This window comes from Achroia grisella, unplaced genomic scaffold, assembly GCF_030625045.1.
Source record: "Achroia grisella isolate CSIRO2021 unplaced genomic scaffold, CSIRO_AGI_Agris_v1 utg778, whole genome shotgun sequence".
NCBI classification, from domain to species: domain Eukaryota; kingdom Metazoa; phylum Arthropoda; class Insecta; order Lepidoptera; family Pyralidae; genus Achroia; species Achroia grisella.
The window spans coordinates 742,858-763,822 of NW_026713018.1; the positions used below are offsets into that span (position 1 = coordinate 742,858).

The 20,965-nt window shown below is 36.4% G+C and overlaps 1 protein-coding gene across 2 annotated transcripts in view; it reads left to right on the forward strand.

Annotated features, from left to right (window-relative positions):
- The window catches only part of LOC131850631 (protein singed), a 96,155-nt gene extending 79,811 nt beyond the window's left edge, over positions 1-16,344 (forward strand). For both annotated transcript variants that reach the window (XM_059200930.1, XM_059200931.1), the window contains exons 7-10: positions 10,370-10,526; positions 12,386-12,547; positions 13,182-13,309; positions 14,038-16,344. In XM_059200930.1, coding sequence (XP_059056913.1) covers positions 10,370-10,526; positions 12,386-12,547; positions 13,182-13,309; positions 14,038-14,243 — 653 coding nt within the window. In that variant the 3' untranslated portion in view covers positions 14,244-16,344. The remainder of the gene's footprint in view (positions 1-10,369; positions 10,527-12,385; positions 12,548-13,181; positions 13,310-14,037) is intronic.
- The last annotated feature ends 4,621 nt before the right edge of the window (positions 16,345-20,965 follow it).

The following is a 20,965-nucleotide window of genomic DNA, read 5'->3' on the forward strand; positions in this document are numbered from 1 at the left end:
TTCTCAACTTTTGGACATTTCAACATAATAGTTTTAATTGCACATGTGTTACCTACTCACTACTAGCTATGCCACATTGTTGGGTTGACTGGTAGAGATCTCTCTTAGAGATAAGTCCACCTTTGCTCACTCTGTATATGTTTAAGTTTAGTACTGTACTTAAAAATGAAATAAAGAATATATATAGTGCCAGCATGCACTTATTTGCATATAAGTTCCCACCTTCGCAGAAGGCGCTCCCACCATAGTACGCACTCAGCACATCAGCGGTCGTTCACCTCTATTGTTTAAGATGAAGCATTGTATTACAAATCGATCGATACCAATAATGCAATCCAATAACAATATTGTTGCATACGAGCCAATGTTGTCAATCTTGTAAAAGATTACAATATACCAAAGGATACACAGATATTACTTAAATAAATTCAAAACATCTGTTAACTGAGCAAAGCACTTACTAAACGGTTACTTGAATGACGAGCGTGCATGGCAATCGTTGTTCATGCACGGGATTTTCATTTAATGTTAGACATAGACACCTATATATATATACATTTTAAATAAACTAGCTTTTTCCGGTTGGAAAATATCTTATATATAAAACTCTGTTACAGTTTTTCCAATGCTTAACTGGTCTGTCTGAGAATCGGCCAACATCTATTTTTCACTAAATGTTGTAATCCACCCCAAAATATTTTTTTTTATTTTTTCAGTATTAACAGATATGATTTTTGAATTTGTATCTTCCAATCTATATATATATATATATATATATATATATATACTAGCTTTTGCTCGCGGCTTCGCTAGCGTTAATTTAGGGGTGGAATTTATGAAAATCCTTTCTTAGCGGATGCCTACGTCATAACATCTACCTGCATGCCAAATTTCAGCCCGATCCGTTCAGTGGTTTGGGCTGTGCGTTGATAGATCACTACGTCAGTCACCTTTAAGTTATATATATTTAGATTATACTGTTCTTCAATTCATGCATAAAGTAATTTAAAAAAAAGGTCGTTGTAGTAATTCTGCTCAATTTAAGACTTCATTAATCTCTGTAACGATGCCTCAGGTGTCTTTTGGTGTCTACTTAGCTTGCTTGACTGTACTTGAATAATAGGTCAGTGTGAACGTATTGTGTAGGGCTCTGTCCGACCCCACTTGACCTCTTTCGCTCTCGCGCCTAGCGACATTTGCCTAGGCAACCATCACTAGTTTATTTGAATAAATGATTTGCTAATTCCTATACATACCTTCGTACTTGCAGAGAATTCATTCGTATATACTGAAGGTACTAAATGGCAGGCACAGAATACCAGCGCCGTGACAGTTAGCTGTCATGGTGCTGGTGCTGGTGCTGATGCTGGTAGCTGTGTCAAATGCTGAGTGTAAGCCATATTCCCAACCATTGTATATAAATATTATAGATGTTTTTTTGCTAATTGTTCTACGTATGTATATGTATGAGTGTGTGTATATGTGCATACCTATATATATGTTAATGTACCAATGTCAAAATGTGTAAGTGTTCATATCAAGAATGGTTGTCAATAAATGATTTTCTTTCTTTCTTTTGTTTCTTACCTACATGTGTAAGTTTTCAGTGCTGTTTCAATACTGACCACCGCTACTGGAAGCGTACGACCTTCGTTATTGGTGAATTTTCGACTGCGATTTGATCCAACTTGAAACATAGGATAGCTTACATCTCAATTTATAGTCGCAATATTATTTTATTCAAGAACCTTAGCCACAGCAACGCGTATCGGAATGAGTGGTAGAATAAAAAATATGACTATTCAAAATTGCTATATATTGAGTTTATTTGAATAAAGATTATTTCTATTTCTATTAAGAGTAGGGCCGATCGTGACGATTCCAAAGCCATAAAGTACGGGCGTCGTGAGTCGTGATCATCTCCTGATGTGTTTGGGTTCAATTCCGCGATCGTGACGTCACGCGGATTGCAGGCAATTCGAAATCTCGCAGACACCAACTAAATAATATTCTATAGGTCGGTTTTGATTTAAATATGCGTAAGGTATTTACAAACTGCAAATCTGTTCTAAAAGTAATTTTTTTTTAAATCTTGTAGCTGCTTATGAACTTCAATTTTTTTTATTATATAATTCTTTCCCTGCCGTCTAGTTCAGTAGGTATATAGATCCAGTTGAGAAGAACTGGCAAGAAACTCAATTGAAAATACAGTGGACCCGCGGTAATCCGGCCCCTGTCTAATCCGGCCCCCCTTGTAATCCGACATTGTCTATTATTTGTTATTGAATATTACTTTGACAATATACTTCAGAGTGCATATACATACATACATATATAACATAGAATCTTATCACTGGATCTGTAATTTGTCGGATTACAAGATACTCTTTTGTAAAAAATTCCGGACTATAAGCAGAAGACCCTTAAGCAGCACTCTATAATCCGACAAATACGATGGTCCGACACTGCCCTGCAAAACGTTTGTCGGATAACCGGGGGTCCACTGTATATGTATATAATATAAAGAATCATCATTGGATCTATAATTTGTCGGATTACAAGGTACTCTTTTGTAAAAAAATTCGGACAATAAGGGGTCTTAGGCAGTACTCTATAATCCAACAAATTCGATAGTCCGACACTGCCCTGCAAAATGATTGTCGGACTACCGGGGGTCCACTGTATAAAACACTTTCTTTGTAAAAAAGCTTATTATAAAATTGAAGAGTTTATAAATGATAATAATGTTTTTGTAATTAACTTAAAAGTCATAGTTCTGGCAAGATTACCGAATTATTTATTAGAGAAAAATATTGTTAAGAACAATTATTATAGCCATTAATAAAAGTTTAATTCAAAACAAACAAAAGTAAACAACTATTTTAGTTATTATATTATACGATTATTTGACGACCTCGGTGGTCTAGCGGTCTAGCACACCGCTTTACGACCGATGGTCGCGGGTTCGATTCCTCGTACAGCACAAACATTTGTATTCATGAGTTTGATTGTTTGTATCGCTCTGGGTGTTTTATATGTATATTATGTATGTATTTACATAAAAAAAACTATATATACATAGATATTTTTTTTTGTATATCAGTATCAGTTATCTAGTACCCATAACACAAGCTTTAGCTAGCTTAACTTGGGTCTAGATGGCGCTGTGTGAATTATCCTGAGATTATTATTATATATATTATAATTTCTTAAGGTTTTCACTTTTAGGTTGATAATATTGTTATGTTGTATTATATTCATCTATACAACATATAATGGTAGAAATTTATAAAAATATCTACCATTGCAGTTAATAAAAGAACCTATAACTAAACTCCAGACGCTAACAAACGAGTTCAATGTACACAAGCCGAGTTAAATTATAAAATTTTGCTCTTATATATTTTTTACACGAGCGTCTGTCCACAGTAGACAGTTTAGAGAATCTTCTAGCGCTCCATTACAATGTAGTGGAACGTTTTGGTGAAAATTAACAATTTTAATTGTTCCCCCGGCGTGAGTATTGTATGTATAATGAGAATGAAATGTTAAATTATTGTAAACGTTCCACCACTGTACATATAACGGTCTCTGGTTAAATTGGCCGCAACTCGTCTAAAATTGCTGTATGTAGACCATATTACCATAACTATCATGTTAAATTCTTAGTGAATTTGCCACAATGGGCTAACTGACCTGAGCTCATACTCATCATCTTCTGGCGCTGATGAGTGCACTATTATCATGCCTTAAAGAACAGGGCACTAGTGGAAGATGACACACGCACGCTTCCGGTGTCTGATCGCTTAGATCTTTTAAACTACGCAACGAATTTTAATGCAGTTTTTAGGCATAGATAGAGTGATTCAAGAGGAAGATTATATGTATAATACATATATATTTAATGGATGATAATGGAATGGTGCACCCGCCTGCGCTAACGGTTTACGCTGGCGGGGCACCAGTGAACGACGATAAGATGAGCATGAGGTCAGGTCAGTTAGCACATCGTGACAAATTCACTAGGAATTTATCACGATGGTTTCCAGGGAAAACCGCGTGGTGGTCGACCTGACATGGTACATTGCTAGCAATGGGGTAATGATGATATATCGTTAGATTTAGTTTTCAGAAGCAGATCTTTTATTATAGATCTTTATAGATATTAGTCTTAAGTTCAATCTGACATGGTATTTTGCTAGCAATAAGATCATCAATCCACATTACTAACAATCCCCTTTCCCTCCTATCTTGTAATTGCCTCGGTGGTCTAGTGGTTTAGCACACCGATTTTCTATCCGATGGTCGTGCGTTCGATTCCTCGCACGGTACAAACATTTGTATTCATGAGTATCATTGTTTGTATCGGTCTGGGTGTTTTCTATGTATAATATATCATAACACAAGCTCTGCTTAGCTTGGGACTAGATGGCGCTGTGTGAATTGTCCTGAGATATTATTATTATATTGTAATTACACATCTTTCAAACGAAACAATTCGCAAAGTTGCGAAAATAACCCGCGATCGTCGGATGCGAAAGGGATTGTTGGTAATGTGGATTCATATTCATCACCTCATCATTGCTAGCATTTTCAATTGAGTTTCTTGCCAGTTCTTCTCAATTGGATCTATATACCGAACTGGACGGTAGGGAAAAAAAATAAAATTAGAATGTAAAAATTTGACGTTCATAAGCGGCTAAAATGTCCTACATGAATAAATGATTTTTGAATTTGAATTTGAATTTGAATTGTACCATATCAGGTTGACCGCTCACCGCAGTTCTTCCTGGAAAACATCATGTTAAATTCCTGGTGAACGTGTCAACATGGGCTAACTGACCTGAACTCATACTCATCTTATCTTCCACTGGTGCTTCGCCAGCGTATACCATTAGCGTAGTTGAGTGCACCATTCCATTATCTTCTATTAAAAAAACCTGCAACAATTTAATGAGTTATGTTCTATCAATCACATATAATGTTTTATCGGCAGTAGACGTTAAAAAAGTATTTATACAATCAATCACATAAAGTTCTTTTGGACAATTGTATCTAAAAACCAAATTCAAAATATCTTTATTCATGTAAGTCTATTACAGACTCTTATGATATGTCAAATCTACTTACAAGAAACTCAGCTCGTGTTGTTTTCAAATATTACAATAGTACAGATTTATCTTATTTATTTATATGAGAATAGAGTGACCACCAGCATGTGCTATTGCAATTTTGTCAAAAGCAAATAGTATAATCAGTGTTCGTAACCCGAACATATAGTGTTTTAATTAAAATATAGTACAGAAAGTATTCTAATTCGATTGTCTAAAAAGTGGAATCTCTAAAATTTAGTGCGCAGTGTGGACGAGACGTAGTTGGTTGACGAGTGCGGCGCCGTATTCGTATCGAGTAGAGATGGGTTAACTCGATTAACTAACTCGAGTTAAATCGATATAGTAACTCGAGTTTTAAGGCATTCAAATAGGAGGAGTTGAGCAGCCATGTATGCGCTCCATAAGTCCTTCCGCGGGTTTGGAGTGTCATTACCACTCCCTCATGTTTCGGTGAAGTTGTCAAGGCCAATTACAGCCAACATTATAATAGTTCGAAAAATTAGAAACTGTTTCTTCTAGCTAAACTACAACGATTATTTAAAAGAGCAATACATAAGTTTCTTGCTCGTTCTTCTTGTGAAGAGACAGCTTTCCGAATGAGCGGTAGATTAAAAAAAATGTTAAAGTGCTTAAATGAAGTTTATTTAATTAAACGATTGTCTATTCTATTCGAGTTAACCCGAGTTAACTCGAGTTACCTGAATTTCAACTCGATTTAACTCGACTCAAGTTTATTACGAGTTAGCATGTCACATCTCTAGCTATCGAGTGGCGGCGCGCGCGCAGTTATTCCGTACAAAAAACGCGTGCTATTGTTGATCGTGCTTTCTAACGTTTCTACTGCACGGATGCCTGAGTTACGTCTCGTGCGCCGCCAATAATGAAATTTTATTAGACAATTAACCAGCCAGTTGCAGGCTAAAATATTTTTGTAAACGTTTACAGAAAAATACGGTTTGATACATAAGTATGGCGCGAGTCATCATCTGTTGGTCATGGTTTTTGATCACAGCAAAATATTTACATTTTTAATTATAACTAACCACCCAACCCATCTTCGCACATGTATTATACATATTAACCTTCCTCTTGAACCACACTATCTATTAAAAAAACCGCTTCAAAATCCGTTGCGCAGTTTTAATGATTTAAGCATACATAGGGAGTAGGGACGGACAGACAGCGACAGCGACTTTGTTTTATACTATGTAATGAAGTGTTCATAATTTTCTGAGTAATTGACTTATGTATTGGGGGAAAGATGATTGATAGTAATGTGGACTGATCTTATTGCCAGCAATGTACCATGTCAGGTTGACCACCACGCGGTTTTCCCTGGAAACCGTCGTGATGAATTCTTAGTGAATTTGTCACGATGTGCTAACTGACCTGACCTCATGTTCATCTTATCATCCTCCACTGGTGCCCCGCCAGCGTAAACCGTTAGCGCAGGCGGGTGCAACATTCCATTTTATTTCACAAAAAAAAATACATGGTAATGTGTGTATATATTTGTTACTAGCTACTTGCTAAGAGGAAGGTTTATTTGTGTAATACATGTACACCCGGGCGAAGCCGGGGCGAATAGCTAGTTATATTATAACCGAAGAGTTTGTTTGAACGCGCTAATCTCAGGAACTACTGGTTCGAATTGAAAAATTTTTATGTTGGATAGTCCATTTATCGAGGAAGGCTTTAAGCTATATAACATTACGCTACGACCAATAGAAGCGAAGCTGCAATGAAAAATATTGCAAAAGGTGGAGAAATGAATAGCAGACGAAATTACGCAAGTCAGCTAGTGTAGAACGAATAGATCCCCTTCTTTAAACCATCAAAGTCTCCCCTCAGTAATGGCCAATCTATTTTTGGCAAGACTTTGTAATAATAATAATAATAATAATACCCAAACACCTACATCATAGCCTGAAACAATTAGATATACAAAAAACACTTTACATCACCCTTCAAAAAGCTGCCATCTTAAATACTTGTCGTACAGTCCGAAAATTTCTCGAAATCGATGAAAATGATATAACACCAGTCACACCAGGCACACAATAAGTACACACACACTCACACATACACACACGCGCACACACACATACACACACTCTGCACTTACTTGGTTTCGGCCCGTAAGTGTGGAGAAAACCAGCAATAGCTGAGAAAAAATAAAGAATAATAATAATCTTAGGACAATTCACACAGCGCCATCTAGACCCAAGTTAAGCTAGCTAAAGCTTGTGTTACGGGTACTAGATAACTGATACAAGTACATAGGTATTTTTTTTTGTAAATACATACATATTATACATAGAAAACACCCAGACCCATACAAACAATCATACTCATGAATACAAATGTTTGTGCCGTGCGAGGAATCGAACCCGCGACCATCGGTCGTAAAGCGGTGTGCTAGACCGCTGGACCACCGAGGTCGTCGTAATTGTACTTTGAACAATGGATGTAAAGAAATTACTAACTATTAGTATTCATTGCCATATGCCAACATAAATGATCACATGCAATAATTGTAGTTATATATTCGTTTATAAAAATATATGTGGCGAATTTACTATTGTCGCGCAGCAACACCGTTGCCTAGCTACGACAGAGCAATAAAATAACAAGTCTATCATTCGAGACCGACCCCCTCCGATCGATCCCCCGTCCAATTCAAACGGGGATCGAAATTACGACGGCCTGAGCCGAGGTTCGAACCCCTAGTGGTGCCCTCAGACTAAAGTCGTATCCGTCGGGCGGGAGTTGGCCTTCAGCCGCTCCATAAGTCCTTCCGCGGGTTTGGAGTGCCATCTGCACTCGCCCCATAACGTCCGGTGAAGCTGTAAAGGCCAGCTACGGCCAACAGCATTAGAGTAGTCCGAAAAAAAAAAAATTCGAGACCGAATTGCGTTCTTGTACATATACTAATTGTACATACTTGATATTATAAATATGTACATAGCCATAATGTGGACTCATCATTTCATCTCCTTTCCTGCTGCTGCCACAATACATGGAACACATTACATAAATAATAGCCCCATCTTACACGCTAAATGTATTATAAAAGTATATGTATGTATTTTTGTATTTACGTTATAAAATAAACTTATATTTTTTATCAACGACTAGCTCGCGACTTCGTCCGCGTGGAATTTAACTTTATTTTTTCTAAAATAAAAGTAGACTAAGTTACTCCTTATTACATCAGCTACCTGCCAAAAAAAGTCCCGTCAAAATCGGTCCAGCCATTTCAGAGATTAGCCGAAACAAACAGACAGACAAAAATTGTAAAAAATGTTATTTCGGTGTAAGTACCGAAAAAAAGTCCCGTCAAAATCGGTCCAGCCATTTCAGAGATTAGCCGGAACAAACAGACAGACAGACAAAAATTGTTAAAAATGTTATTTCGGTGTATGTACCGTATTTATATTCATATGAATGTAGTATAAACGGTTATTTCAATATTACAAACAGACGCTCCAATTTTATTTATATGTATAGATTATTATTAAATATATCATCTAAATTATAGATCTCGTCATACTCGTGAACGGGTGCTGCTTGTGGGAACTGGTCTGTTCAGGTTGTGAACACTGATTAAATTTTTTGTTCTTTGCGATAGCATATGCTGGTGGTCACTCTATTCTCCCAAATTTGAATTTTAATAACTGTATTTATCATAAACATGTTCCACTATTATTTGAAAAAAATTACGAGCTGAGTTTCTTGTCAGTTCTTCTCATCTCGATATCATTCCGAACTGACGGTAGATTTGACATATCATAAGAGTCTGTAATAGACCTACATGAATAAAGATATTTTGAATTTGAATTTGAATTTGAATTTGATCATCTAGTAGCACATACTTATGAATCGTGTTTTATATAATTATTTGCATGTGTTGTGAACAGTAATTATAAATTAGATTGTATCAATCCACAATTGTACATTACGGTCCATTGCGCGGCGCGATGGTCCGTCCGTCCGTCTGTACACGTTCTGCCGTTTTTGCCGTTACCGTCGCCGTGACGCGCCTGTTGCAATTATCTACACGCCAGAATCTGTTATATTGGAAGTGGGAACATTCCTACACGTCCTTAGATGCTGTTAGAAATAACATGTATCTAAACATATCGAAATCTATTGCGAAATTTAATAACAATAATAATCTTAGGACATATCACACAGCGCCATCTAGACCCAAGTTAAGCTAGCTAAAGCTTGTGTTATGGGTACTAGATAACTGATACATATACATAGATATATTTTTTTGTAAATACATACATAGAAAACACTCAGACCGATACAAACAATCATACTCATGAATACAAACGTGCAAGGAATCGAACCCGCGACCATCGGTTGTAAAGCGGTGTGCTAGACCGCTAGACCAGCGAGGTCGTCGAAGAAATTTATATAAATCTAAGCGTAGCGTAAAGAAGTGATGCAGCCGAAGCTGCGAGGGTCAACTAGTATAGTTATAATAGGTAGTTTGTATGAGATATGTGAAAAAGTTGGTGTCACGGTGTCTGCACTTGTTATTAATGAGTTCGTTCCCAGGTTGTGCACACGTCCACGATGGCCGTTTTATTACAAGATTAATATATACTTAAGTAGCAAAATCTCAAAGCAATGCATTAAGAGACGATGTACTATAATAATATCTCAGGATAATTCACACAGCGCCATCTAGTCCCGAGCTAAGATGAGCTTGTGTTCTGGATACTAGACAACTGGTAGAAATCCTTGAGATTTTTTTATGTAAATACATACATAATACATAGACACAACCCAGCCGAAAACAATCACACTCATGAATACAAATGTCTGTACCGCGTGAAGAATCGAACCCAAGTCCATCGGATTGTAATACAAATGATAATTGTAATCATGTACAACATTTATTTGAAAAGAATACGAGCTGAGTTTCTTGTCAGTTCTTCTCATCTCGAAATCATTCCGAACTGACTGTAGATTTGACATATCATAAGAGTCTGTAATAGACCTACATGAATAAAGATATTTTGAATTTAGAATCGAAATTTATCTATCAAATCTACCGTTTTGACATATCATAAGTCTGTAATAGACCTACATGAATAAAGATATTTTGAATTTGAATTTGAATTTATTTTGATAAATTTTCTAGAAATGTTCACGTAAAAAACATACACTTATTGAGATTTTAAAATTCTGTAATTCTGTTTTTAAAACCTTTTTAAAAATGATATTGTGATTATTTCCAGGTGTAGACGTGACCGCCAACCAAGACGAGATCTCCTCCCACGAGACCTTCCAGCTGGAGTTCGACTGGGCGACCCGTCGCTGGTACATCCGCACCATGCAGGACCGCTACTGGACCTTGGAGACGGGCGGCGGCATCCAGGCCAGCGGTGACAACAAGTTAGTCCTCTTTGATCACCTGCTTCTTCCTTATCCCATTTATTTGGGGTCGGCGTAATATGTTTTTCGCTTCCATTCATCTCTGTTCGCAGTCATCTCGTTATTTACTCCCTTTCTGACCATATCATCTTTCACACAGTCCATCCATCTCTTTTTCGGTCTTCCTCTGCCCTTATAACCATCCACATTCATATGTAATACTTTCTAAGAGTATGTAATCATGTTATTGGTTTACTATATATTATTATACTAGCTACTCGCCCCGGCTTCGCTTCCATTCACATTCATATGTAAGTTAATCCTTTTTTGGATGATAAAAACATGGTACACCTGCCTTTTTTACTTGAAGAAAATCCCTCATGGAGACCAACCGGGGAGGCAAGCCGGTACTGTGAGACTCGTACTCAATAAAAACTCCAAGATGTCCCTCGTCCAATGTCATATGACGGAGTCGCGGGATCGGAACAGTCCACCGACTCCGACGGCGATGGTACACCCGCCTGTGCTAACGGTTTACGCTGGCGGAGCACCAGGAGGATGATAAGATGAGCATGAGGTCAGATCAGTTAGCCCAATATGACTATTTCACAGGGAATTTATCACGATGCTTTCCAGGGGGAACGTGTAGGTCAAACTAAAAATGTATGTAAAAAATAAACTAAAATGTAAACGGTTTGTATTGCACATACAAAAATAGTTTCAAGCAGGTGATATAATATTGTTGACGGCCTCTGTAGTCTAGTAGTTTAGCACACAGCTTCGCTTCAGTACACTGTGCAAACATTTGTATTCACGAGTATGATTGTTTGTATCGGTCTGGGTGTTTTCTATGTATTTTCAAAAATATATATCTAAGTATCGTATCAGTTGTTTAGTTCCCATAACCCAAGCTCTGCTTACCGTGGGACTAAATGACAAGGAGCGGATCATGAATTTGTGGGACCCTGGTCTAAATCTATTTCGGAGCCAACCTAATTACTCAACTAAAAAATACACCGACCAAAAACAAGCGACTAGAAATTCCCCGTTCCTTTCCATAGACGCAGACTTGCATGTTGATTGATATCAGGGTTGCCAACCTTATGATACATTTTTTATATTCTAAATATCGTTTCAGTGGGGACTGGGGGCCCTTTGTATCCTCGGGGCCCTGGGCTGCAGCCCAAAAAGCCCTTAGGTAGATCGCCCCTGTATGGGGTGCCTGTGTGGCGCTGTGTTAATTGTCCAGGGGTTATTTATTTGTTTATAATTATATATCAGTTGTCTAGTACCCATAACACAAGCTCTGCTTACCGTGGGACTAGATTTTTTTTTTTAAAGGATGATAATGGAATGGTGCACCCGCCTGCGCTATCGGTTTACGCTGGCGGGGCACCAGTGGAGCATGAAGTCAGATCAGTTAGCCCAACGCGACAAATTCACCGGGAATGTATCACGATGGTTATCAGGGGGAACCGCGTGGAGGTCGATCTGACATCTCCCCTTCCCCTTGACAAGGTGGGCGTGGGACTAGATAGCACTGTGTTAATTGTCCAGGATTATTTATTTATTACTATCAGTTCTCTAGTATCCATAACACAAGTTCTGTTTACCGTGGGACTAGATGGCGCTGTGTTAATTGTCCAGGGTTATTTATTTATTTATATCAGTTGTCTAGTACCCATAACACAAGCTCTGCTTACCGTGGGACTAGATGGCGCTGTGTTAATTGTCCAGGATTATTTATTTATTAATATCAGTTGTCTAGTACCCATAACACAAGCTCTGTTTACCGTGGGACTACATGGCGCTGTGTTAATTGTCAAGGTTTATTTAACTGTCCAGGGGTTTTTTATTTATTTGTTTATTATAATCTACAGGTCATCGAATGCCCTGTTCGAGCTGGAATGGCAGGGCGATGGCGCGGTGGCCTTCAGAGCCAACAACGGTAAATATTTGAACACCAAGCGCTCGGGACATCTGTACGCCAACGTGGATGCTATCGATGACAACTGCAAGTACTACTTCTATCTTATCAACAGGTGGGTTCTATTCTCGGTTACTATATAGCAGGGTTTCACAACCTTAGGGAAACCCCACCGTAGCCTTTCTAAAATTCTTATATTATTTATTATTCTTATTTTACTTTTTCTCCCCCCCCCCCTTCTTTGTGTAACATACCTAATTTATTAAAAAAATTAATTGTTCACTTAAAAAACTTAAATTATAGGTGTTAGGAAGAAATCACTAAAAAGAAATTATAATTTTTCATTATATTTTGAAAATTTACTTCATGAACAATTATTTAGCGATTCTTATTCTATTATATATCTTACTAATATTATATACGTAAAAGTTTGTGAGTACGGATGTTTGTTGCTCTTTCACGCAAAAACTACTGAACTAATTTTTATGAAACTTTACTGTAATATAGATTATACCTCAGAATGACACATAGGGTAAATACCCTTTTGAAAGGATGTTATGTAAATTGGACATATAATCATATGATTGAATCAGCGAAGAGGTGAAAGATTGTATATTATATGTGTACATACTTGTATGTGTATATATATAGTTTGTATTTGTTAATAATGGTTGACAATAAATGATTTTCTTTTTTTCTTTCTTCTAAAGTTCTTGTAAAAAAAAATCTGTGATAATATTTGTTTCCAGGCCCATTTTGGTGCTGAAGTCTGAACAAGGCTTCGTGGGCCCCAAGGGCGTGAAACTAGAATGTAATAAGGCCAACTACGAGACAATACAGGTCATCCGCGGGCCCAAGGGAGCCGTTTACTTCAAAGGTAATTATTTTTTTTAATAAGCTATTTTCATAAACCCAATTAAAAGTTATGTTTATTCATGTAGGTCTATTCCAGACTCTTATTATATGACAAATATAGTGATTAGACTATCGTCAGTTCGTTGTGAGTTAAGCAGAACTGACAAGAAACTCAGCTCGTATTCATATAAAATCTATATGTATAAAAAATGAGTTGCTGTTAGTTAGTCTCGCCAAAACTCGAGAACGGTTGAACCGATTTGGCTTATTTTAGTCTTGAAATATTCGTGGAAGTCCAGGAAAGGTTTAAAAGGCGATAAAATATGAAGAAATTGCATGTAAAATAGTAAAAATGACTATTTTCTCATACAAACGGCTGATATCTGCCAAACAGATGCCTTCAGATGTTTATTGCGTAATAAACTTCAAAATTCCTTTAATTCTGAGCCGGAATGGAGTTCGCGGTATCAGCTAGTATATTATATATAATCTTAATTACACTTATGATATGTCAAAGCTAGAGTATCGTCAGCTCGGAGTGCTTTCGAACTAAGAACTAACAAGAAACTCAGCTCGTATTCATATTATATCTCAGTTCTATTCATACAGCGCCCTCTAGTTCCAAGCTAAGCAGAATTTGTTTAAGGGTACTAGACGACGTAGTAAAAAACGCTTATTTCAAAATTACAAACAGACACTCCAATTTTATATTACAAACAAACTATTTACTGACAATGACACTGTCTTCAGGACAAAACGGCAAATACTGGCACGCGGACAGCGAGAGCGTGACGTGCGACTCGGACTCCCCTCAGGGCTTCCACCTGGAGCTCCGCGAGCCCACGCGCCTCGCCATCCGCGCCGCCGCCGGCCGCGAGTACCTCGCCGCGGCCAAGAACGGGAACTTCCGCCTCGTCGGAACCGACCTCAGCTCCGCCACGCACTGGGAGTATTAAGCTAGCATCCTGGAGACTCCTCGAGGTCCACAGTCGGGCATCGTGGTACCACCACGCCACGAGACCAATTTTACAATTTACCGTACGATAGTAATGATGTTTACAAGTTCATTAATCAGATTTTTGTAATGCAGTTCTAGATCAGAATCAAAAATCATTTATTCATGTAGAGGACATTTTAGCCGCTAATGAACGTCAAATTTCAAGTCCACTTCAGTTGGCGTTGGAAACAGTTTGAAAATGATAGTTTTGCGATTAGGTAAGAACTTGACATTTGCTGTTTCAAACTATATGTATCACTATGTATCAAATGTATAATATAAAGCGGGTTCTTGCGAATCATACTTTATCAAAATTTACGGTCTAAGTTCTGATATTGTAGTTTTTACAAACTGCATCGTCTAGGTGTAGCTTTAATTATAAAGAGTAACAAGTTACAACTCAAACGTCTTACATTTAGGACTTTATTACACGCGTCATTGATGTGAAATTTGGATGTTTAACATATACCTATATTTTTTATATCAGTACAGGATTTTGTATGAAATTGTTTCTTTTATAACGCCATGATTAGTATTGCGGCTTGTATATGAATTAAAAACGTTGTAATATAGTTGTATATATATTTTACATCTATATTGTAACGTTAACGTTGTACTATCGTACCATGTTACGGTAAATTATAGAAGCGTCCATTACCACTAATCGGAACCTGGCCCGCTCGACTGAATCTCTTTATTCCACAATACTCTTCCATAGCGTATCCGAGTAGAATTAAAAATTTACGTTTTGGAATCTGCTGGCGTGGGACTTAATTTATCAATCGTCCATTAAAAATGTGAACGACTGCGAGTGAACGTCCACAGTTGGCGCCATTCTGAACTTTTGCCGCCATTACGTGTAAAACAAGATGGCGGCGTCCGAACGACCCAATCAGCTGATTCCGGCGAGAATCTGCTGCCAATGGATTTTATAATGTGAAAAATGGAATGTTAGTCAATGCACGGAAGCATTGTCGATGTACATTCTGCAGAAAAAAATGTTGTTTCTCTGAAGGCGTCAACTGCGGCGCAACGCCCGCATTTGCATTTAATACGTTAAGGGTTTAAAAAGCGCGATTGCGCGAATGTGATCAAATGAAATATCGCTTCACTTTAATATTATTATAATCATAGATTATTTTACTTTACCGATAGATCTGCCGTCACTATTGCTTGTTTCAAAAATTTTTTTTGATGTTTCGTGACCGTCGCTCGTGCTTGAAATTATTTATTTTTAGATATACGATAATTAATTAGTATCGGGGGACATTATTGCATATTTCGAGACTATTTATTGGGTATTGTGTCTAGTCGATGGATTTTATACATTTGTACGGACTTAACGCTTGTCGCCGTCTCGTAGGTTAGTGGGAAGGTAACATCGTTAGACTGAAGTCTACAGAGTTGAAATATAGATCAGTAAATTCAGTAATTAAGTTTAAAAGGGATTGACGCAATACCAGACCGCGTGCTAGCGGAGTACAGCGTGCACTCACACCTTAGGGCGGTATTACATTATCATATATTGCATCATATCTACATTTAGTCAAACATAATAGATATATTCAATAACTGCTAAGCTATGTCTTCATAAATTGACAAATAAAAGTGGTTTTGATTCAATATATACATATGTATGTATTACGTGTCTGTACACGCATCGTTTGCGCCCCGTACGTTGCTCAATTCGTATATCGCACGGAGTCTGGCCTATAACTAGTTAAGTTATTGTAAGTAACGTTAGGATTAAGCTTAATATGAGACATCCCGCCAGTCCATAAAACCACTTGTATAATGGAATCCTCGAGTTTTTGACTATTTTACATGAAAATACATTTATAGTATGTACTGGTGCGTAACAGATATCTTGTATATAAGCGATTATTTGAATGTAACGGCGCAACACTTGCAGCGCGGGAAGCGTATCTCTTATAATGTTTTTTATAATGAACAAAACGTTTAATAAATATTTGTACTACATAATTGCTGATCCTGAAACTTATCATTTGTACGATAATGTCTTTGTAAACTATTAATTAATAAATTATAATCATATTGTATTTTGGTGTTTTATTTTATCTTGTCTATGTGAAAGATGATATGGCAAGAAAGGGAGTAAATAACGAGATGACTGCGAACAGGGATGAATGGAAGAGAAAAACATATCGTCGATTTAATAGAAAAATTACATTTTTAAAATTAGAAGCTAGTATTGCTTCCATTCATATAATTCAATTAAATTAACCACAATAAAATAATTTAAATAAATTTAAAAACTTTAAATGCTTGTCTCTCGTAGACAAGACAAAAATGTGCTTTTTGAATACTGCCATTTTTCTATTTAACCAACGATATTACGCCGATCACAAATAAATGCGATAAAGAACAAGATTTTAAATTGTTTTGATCTGTCGCCGGTGTGACACTGTGCATTGAAATATATATTTTTTATATTATAGAAAAAAAAATTATGGGTTTCTGATGGAAATAGTATAAATGACGACCTCAGTGGTCTAGCGGTCTAGCACACCGCTGTACGACCGATGGTCACGGGTTCGATTCCCCGCACGGCACTAACCTTTGTATTCATGAGTATGATTGTTTGTATCGGTCTGGGTGTTTTCTATGTATAATATGTATGTATTTACAAAAAAAATATCTATATATATGCATCACCTATCTAGTACTCATAACACAATCTTTAACTAGCTTAACTTGGGTCTAGATGGCGCTGTGTTAATTGTCCTGAGATTAATATTATTATTAAATTATTCATAATAAATTTATAGTCGTATAAGTATAGAAATTCAAAGCACACTTATTTAGTTGCTTAGTTAATTCCATATAAAGAACACTTATTTACTTATTATTCTCTGCACCACCAATGGTTGACTGGTAGAAAATGCCGCATGGTGTTAAGTCCGCCAAATGTACTATACTATATATTATATTGTGTGAATTAAAGTTAAATTAAATAAATAAAAAAAATATATATATCAGCAACGATATTCAAACTTGGTATTGCAAACTGATTGTCATCTGATAGTATGTCTTTACTTGATATATTTATATTATTTTGTTAAATCCACTACCATTAGCATGTGTGAGACCACATATATTCAGTGTAGTAACCTGACCGCCGCTACTGAAAGCGTTTCGGCCTTCTCTATTGGTGATAAAATTCCAATTATTATTCGATGTACTTACTGGATGTAAGTACATCGAATAATAATCGGAATTTTATTATTACAGTAATACCTAATCCACAAAATATTAGTTTTTTTTATAGCAACAAACGAACTTGCGGCTCACCTGATTGTCGGCCTTGGTTGTGGTTTAACAAATCGCCTTCTAAAGATCGCGGGTTCGATTCCTCGCATGGCACAAACATTTGTATTCATGAGTACGATTGTTTGTATCAATCTGGGTGTAATATGTATGTATTTAAAAAAAATGTATTTGTATCAGTTATTTAGTACCCATAACACAAGCTTTAGCTAGCTTAACTTGGGATTAGATGGAGCTGTGTGAATTGTCCTGAGATTGTAATTATGATTATTTCACTAACATATGTCACAGAAATGAATCTGTACTTTAGCTGCACTTCACTGCAGCAAGACTGAAGAAGCAGTCGCCACACAATACCGTAGACTGTACAGTCTTTTTTTTTTATTTTCGTATTTAATATACATTATTTATATTATTAACCGGGTCTTAACACGAACCAATTGTATGGCAAATAAAGGTATTTACCTCTCTCGACGTTTCGGATAGGTTGCACTAGCCGTGGTCACGAGCTGACTGGAGTATTAAAATTACTTCGTGTTAAGACCAGGTTAATAATATAAATAATGTACAGATATAAATAACAACTGACAATAATTTATAATCAATGTTATATTTCATTTTACAATTACAATTTATATTTATAAAATGAAAATAATAATAACGTACAGCTGTATCGATTCAATAAAATTACATCAACAAAATTATTAAAAACATATTACATATAGATTTTGTTAGAGCAAAACACCGATCACTTGGTCCTGTCCGCGTACATAATTCTGTATAAATGTAAATTAATTAGAAATACAATATTGTATAATAGATATTTAATTAAATACAATCAGATATCGAGTAAGGCCCTGTCAGCGACCGAACCTGCGCCCTATATTATGTCACAGCGTTATCCAGTCTATATAAATGTTAATTTACATTATTTGTATACTGATTCTAATTCACTTATTACCTTCACATCGCTATACTCTGTGACATTGTGACGCTATATGCGTAAGTTGCACTACCACCTCACCAAATTGAAGATATATTTTATTGGGAGCTCGTCTAACCCGATGATTATACTTGTCAGCGAGGCCTGACGATACAAGGTTAATAAAATTCATTGTCATATCAGCGAACAAAGGTATACCTTCCTTCTATTCTGCCAGCTTATCATTAATTTCCCTGCCACTCGTCACCCATTAAACTGAAATACAAGCCGTATTTCAGTTTAATGGGTGACGAGTGGCATTTAAAAATTGACAAATCCAAAATACAGTTTACAAAGCAAAATCAGGGCATTCTTCTGTCTTTCTAAAATAAGTGAAACAGAAAACGCAGAGGACTATATTTAACACGTTAAAGGCCGCATGCCCACCGGTGGGTCCACGAAAATAAATTTACACGTTGTGATCGTATCACCCGTGGGCACTTTAATTGAAATAAATCTAGGGGTTAAATAATGACAACCTCGGTGGTCTAGTGGTTTAGCACACCGCTTTACTATCCGATGGTCGTGGGTTCGATTCCTCTCACGGTACAAACATTTGTATTCATGAGTATGATTGTTTGTATCGGTCTGGGTGTTTTCTAGGTATAATATGAATTTATTTACAAAAAAAAATGTATCCATGTAAATACATGGATATCAGTTGTCTAGTACCCATAACACAAGCTCTGCTTAGCTTGCGACTAGATGGCGCTGTGTCAATTGTCCTGAGACATTATTATTATTTTTATTATAAATATCTACCTCAAATTATTGTACACTAAAATATACTTAAAAAATAATATACGTAATTAACAATAAAAAAAAAAGCCGGTCAATAAAAAAAATGTGAGAAATAAGATTCTCCAATGCGGTCTTTAACGTGTTAAAAATAGCTCCAGCCACCTGGTGGGCCAGTATGAACAAGCTTGTCGCCGCGGAAAAATTGCCCGACCCGACAACTCAGGACAGGTTGTCCTGGCGCCGAAAAATTAGGAGAGCCGACCCCGCATAAAGTGGGACAGAGCTAAGAGGAAGAAGAATTTCGCACTAGAACCACAACCAGCTGTAACTACACTTAGACAGTACGTCGCTCTCAGTAAAATCTATCTTCACGCCTACCTTATGGGTAGATAGGTAGCCACGTGTAACCTATAGTCATATAGCGCTACAACTCCGTACAGAACATAGGCGTGTGTAGTTTTGTATTACAATAATATTAATTTGTTATCCTACACCACGTAAATAGTTTTAGTCCATATATATTAATTCGCTCACAAAATCCACTCGCCACTCACATGAAACGAAAAACACGCATAAATTGAAAAGTAGCTTATTAATACAGGATGAGTCGTAAACTGTACAACATTTCTAAAGATACAAAGATAAAATTAAAAAAAACCCTTCATACGAATTCCGTGGTTTGATGGTAAATTGATCAAATGGTTCAATTTTGTAGAAACATTCAAAACTTTACTTTCAAATTTTCACTTTATTTCTAGGTGAGAGGGTTCAGTTTGCTAAATATCCTTACTTACCTTTAGCTTCGTATACTGTTTACGACTGATCCTATACAGAATGACACAGTAATATATACCTTAATACGCATAATATAGATACCGGCAAAATGACATTTGACAGAATCGAATCGGATTCAACTCGAAATATAATCGAATAGAACTTATCGATTGAATTACCTAATTATTGCTTTATCGGAGGTTCATTTTATGTATTATTTACATTATTGTATTATATACATGTCTTTAAGATTTGTTTGCGTATCGAGCTTATTCTAGAGTACTATTTGAAGTTTTTTCGATTCGAATGCGTTCAAAAGTCAATCCGCCTAATCTACCACTCGTCCGAAACAACCAGACGTTTAAAATTACCAATAGCGGTAGAACTATCATATTCACATTCTCAATAAAATTAACTAAAAGAAAATTTGAAAATCAGCTTTAAATTATAGACATAAGGTCTAGTTTCATATTTTTCAGTAATGCCTTTTATTACAGTGTCATATTTATTCTATTCGGATTGTGACTGACTCAAATACATGTTTATAGAGAGAGTTTATGTAAATTAGTAAAATTGTTATACATCACTACTCGTATTATATAACTTTTTTTTACAAAATACGGGGCATGAGCATACCACAGTAGCTGGTCCATACTAACATTATAAATGCGAAAATATGTCTGTCTGTCTATCTATTTTGCTCGATCTAATGCTAAGACTGGTTATCGAATGTGTGGTACATTAAAAAGGTAACAACATCTGCTCTTTCCTTTCATTCATTTGTGGTCGACGTTACATGTTTTGTCTTCCATTCATCTCTGTTCGCAGTCATCTCGTTATTTACTCCCTTTCTCACCATATCATCTTTCACACAGTCCATCCACCTCTTTTTCAGC